This window comes from Panicum virgatum, chromosome 5K (genome assembly GCF_016808335.1).
Source record: "Panicum virgatum strain AP13 chromosome 5K, P.virgatum_v5, whole genome shotgun sequence".
NCBI classification, from domain to species: Eukaryota; Viridiplantae; Streptophyta; class Magnoliopsida; order Poales; family Poaceae; genus Panicum; species Panicum virgatum.
Window position 1 is genome coordinate 36,458,190 of NC_053140.1, and position 2,710 is coordinate 36,460,899.

The 2,710-nt window shown below is 60.7% G+C and overlaps 1 protein-coding gene across 1 annotated transcript; it reads left to right on the forward strand.

Annotated features, from left to right (window-relative positions):
- The first annotated feature begins 898 nt into the window (after window positions 1–898).
- LOC120709888 (vegetative cell wall protein gp1-like) lies at window positions 899–1,297 on the forward strand. The gene has a single exon (XM_039995521.1). The coding sequence runs from the start codon at window positions 899–901 to the stop codon at window positions 1,295–1,297; it is 399 nt and encodes a 132-aa protein (XP_039851455.1).
- The last annotated feature ends 1,413 nt before the right edge of the window (window positions 1,298–2,710 follow it).

The following is a 2,710-nucleotide window of genomic DNA, read 5'->3' on the forward strand; positions in this document are numbered from 1 at the left end:
ACGGTGCTAAAGTGGCACTTCTATTTATATCAGCACTTAGCCACAATGATCTCCAGTCCCCTCTTCTCATCCTCGTCGCCAGTGGCGGAGCGTGCAGTCAATCTAAGGTGGGGCCAGTTGCTACAGTGACATCCAACATCTTGCATAATGCTGTGTCCATGTCTTAGCGGCAGGGAAGCAAATGTGCTTTCGGTTTTGGGCTTTGCACTTTGGGCCTGTTAGCTACTGGGTGGGTTACGCTCTCTCTCAAGGGCCTGCTGACTGCAGGCCAATCCGCACGTCTTGAAGTCCTTCACACGGTCCCAGTGGCCACCGTGGCTCTGCTCATCTTCTTCCCTCAGCAGCCACCGGCTGACGCAAACTTCCAAATGATTGTTGTGGCTACCAAGCGCATTGGAGAATCACTGAATCAGTGAACCAGAAAGGGCACTAGGCGAGGAAAGGGTCTCAACGCCACGCGGGTAGCTAGGCAGCTGCCTCATCTATCGTAGGGGACGTTCTGCCTCTTCCAGGGATGCACGGGCAAGACGCAAGAGGAACGAACTGACGGCATCAGAAAGCTCGGGCAATTAGCTCTTCACAAACTTTCTCATGCCAAGGGGGGGCCGGAGCCCCGTATGGCCCCAACTTAGCTCCGCCTATGGGTGGGCAGAATACCCGAAACCCGATACCCGAACCCGAAAAACCTGAGACCGAACCCGAAAAACCCGAGCCCGAAAAACCCAAACCCTAATTCGGGTTCCAACTCACGGTACCCGAAATTATTACGGGTAATTCGGGTATTGGGCCACGGTACCCGAAATACCCGAACAACCCGAAAAACAGCCCAGCCCAAATATGTTTATTGATTGTAGCCCAGCCCACCAAACCCCTAAACCCTAACATACCACCCTGCCCCATGGCCCACGCCACGCACCCACCACTCAGTACCCTCCCACAACCCCAGCCGCCACTGCCACTGCCACCGCCCAATCTGCCCACCGCGCCACCACCAGCCCGGCACCGCCCGCTGCCCCACCACCCGCCCGGCACCGCCCGCCGCGAACCTGCCACCACGCCGCTGCCGCCACCACCGGCCGCGTGGCTCAAGCCATCATCCGCCCCTAACCCCCGGCACCACCGCCCGGCCGTGCCAGCGTACCCGATCCCCGGCGCCCACGCCGCCGCGGACCGTCCCGGCGGCGCCGGAGCCATCCTCCTCGGGGAGCGTCGAGATCCGTCCGTCGGAGTCTCGGAGATGACCCCTGCCGAGGCGCTGAGGCGCTGCACCTCCGGTCGTGCCTCGCCGGCGAGCTAGGCCGCGTCCGCGCGCTCCTCTGCCCCCAAGACGGCGAGTTCTCTTCTTCTCTACACCTTCTCCTCCAGCAGGGCGCCACACCGCCACCGCCAGTGCCTCGGCCCTCGTCTTCTCTAGCCCGGCGGCACTGCAATCAAGCCATCAGGAGCAATTCGGGTAGTTCGGGTAAACCCGAAACCCGAACCCGAAATGTCGGGTACCCGAAATGTCGGTTTTTGATTTTTGACAGCAAATTTCGGGTTCCAGTTTTCGAAACCCGAATTTCCAAAAACCCGAAAAACCCGACCCGAAATATTCGGGTAACCCGAATGCCCAGCCATAGCTCCACCACTGCTCATCGCCGTCGTCGATCCACCTCCGCGCCGTCGGTCCGCCTTCGCCCCGTCGGTCCACCTCCGCCTCCGCGCCGCTCCTCCTCCCCCGCGCTGCCCCCGACCTCCTCCCCGCCTGCACCGCCCCCCGAATCCTCATCGCCACTGCCGCGCGCGCGGGTCCCCGACGTCTCGGCGCCACCCGCCAGGCCCCGACCTCCTCCTCCCATCCAGGCGTCGCCTCCAAGCCTAGGATCCGCTGGCATGCCCGCGCCTCAGCCGACCACCGCGGTGCCAACACACTGCGTCTCCCTCACCGCCCTTCGCCATGACGCTAGGCCCCGGCCGCCGTGCCTCTTCCCGCCGGCCCGGCCTCAACGCCACGCGTTGCCGCCGGCCTCCGCCACCCGCCGCTGCCCCAAGCGCCGACGCGCGAGCCGGCGACATAAGCCCTTGTGCTGACATCATTTTTTATATTTTATTTTTTAGATATTTGTACAAAGTTGTATGAAAATTGAAGGAAATAGTACAAAAATTGTAGGAAGTGGTAGAAAAACTTAGAAAAATGGTAGGAAAATAGTAGGAAATGATAGAAAATAGTGAAAAATTATAGAAAATTGCATAGCACATTGCAGAAATTATGTAGAAAATTGTCGAAAATTCTATGAATTGGTGAACATTTGCAAAAATTGATGAAATTTCTTCTCGTTCTCCTCGCGTATAGTAAAGTCGCCGCGCCGTCGTCCAGCCGTCGCGCCGCCGCCGTCCCGCCGTCGCGCCGTCACCGCGGCACCGCCAACGCTGCTCCCCATCCATCGCGCCGCTGCCGCTGCTCCCCCTCCACGCCATCCTCTCCCGCGTGCGCCATCCCGGCCCGGCGCGGCGCCCGTCCTGACGTCGCGGCCGGCGTCGAGATCGACGTCGATCTCCCGCCGCCGCCCTCGATCCTCTGCGCCGTCGTCCTCCGCGCCGTCGTCCTCCTCCGACGCCCCTAGCCACCGTCGGGCACCGCGCGCACTCGCGCCGACGATGTATGCCCCAGGGCTGACGTCAGCAGTGACATCATTTTTTGAGTAAATAATTGTAGATAATTGTTGGAAAT

What these genes read in the sequence shown, in the direction of transcription:
- LOC120709888 (XM_039995521.1), top strand. Translation starts at nt 899, where the DNA reads ATGGCCCACGCCACGCACCCACCACTCAGTACCCTCCCACAACCCCAG.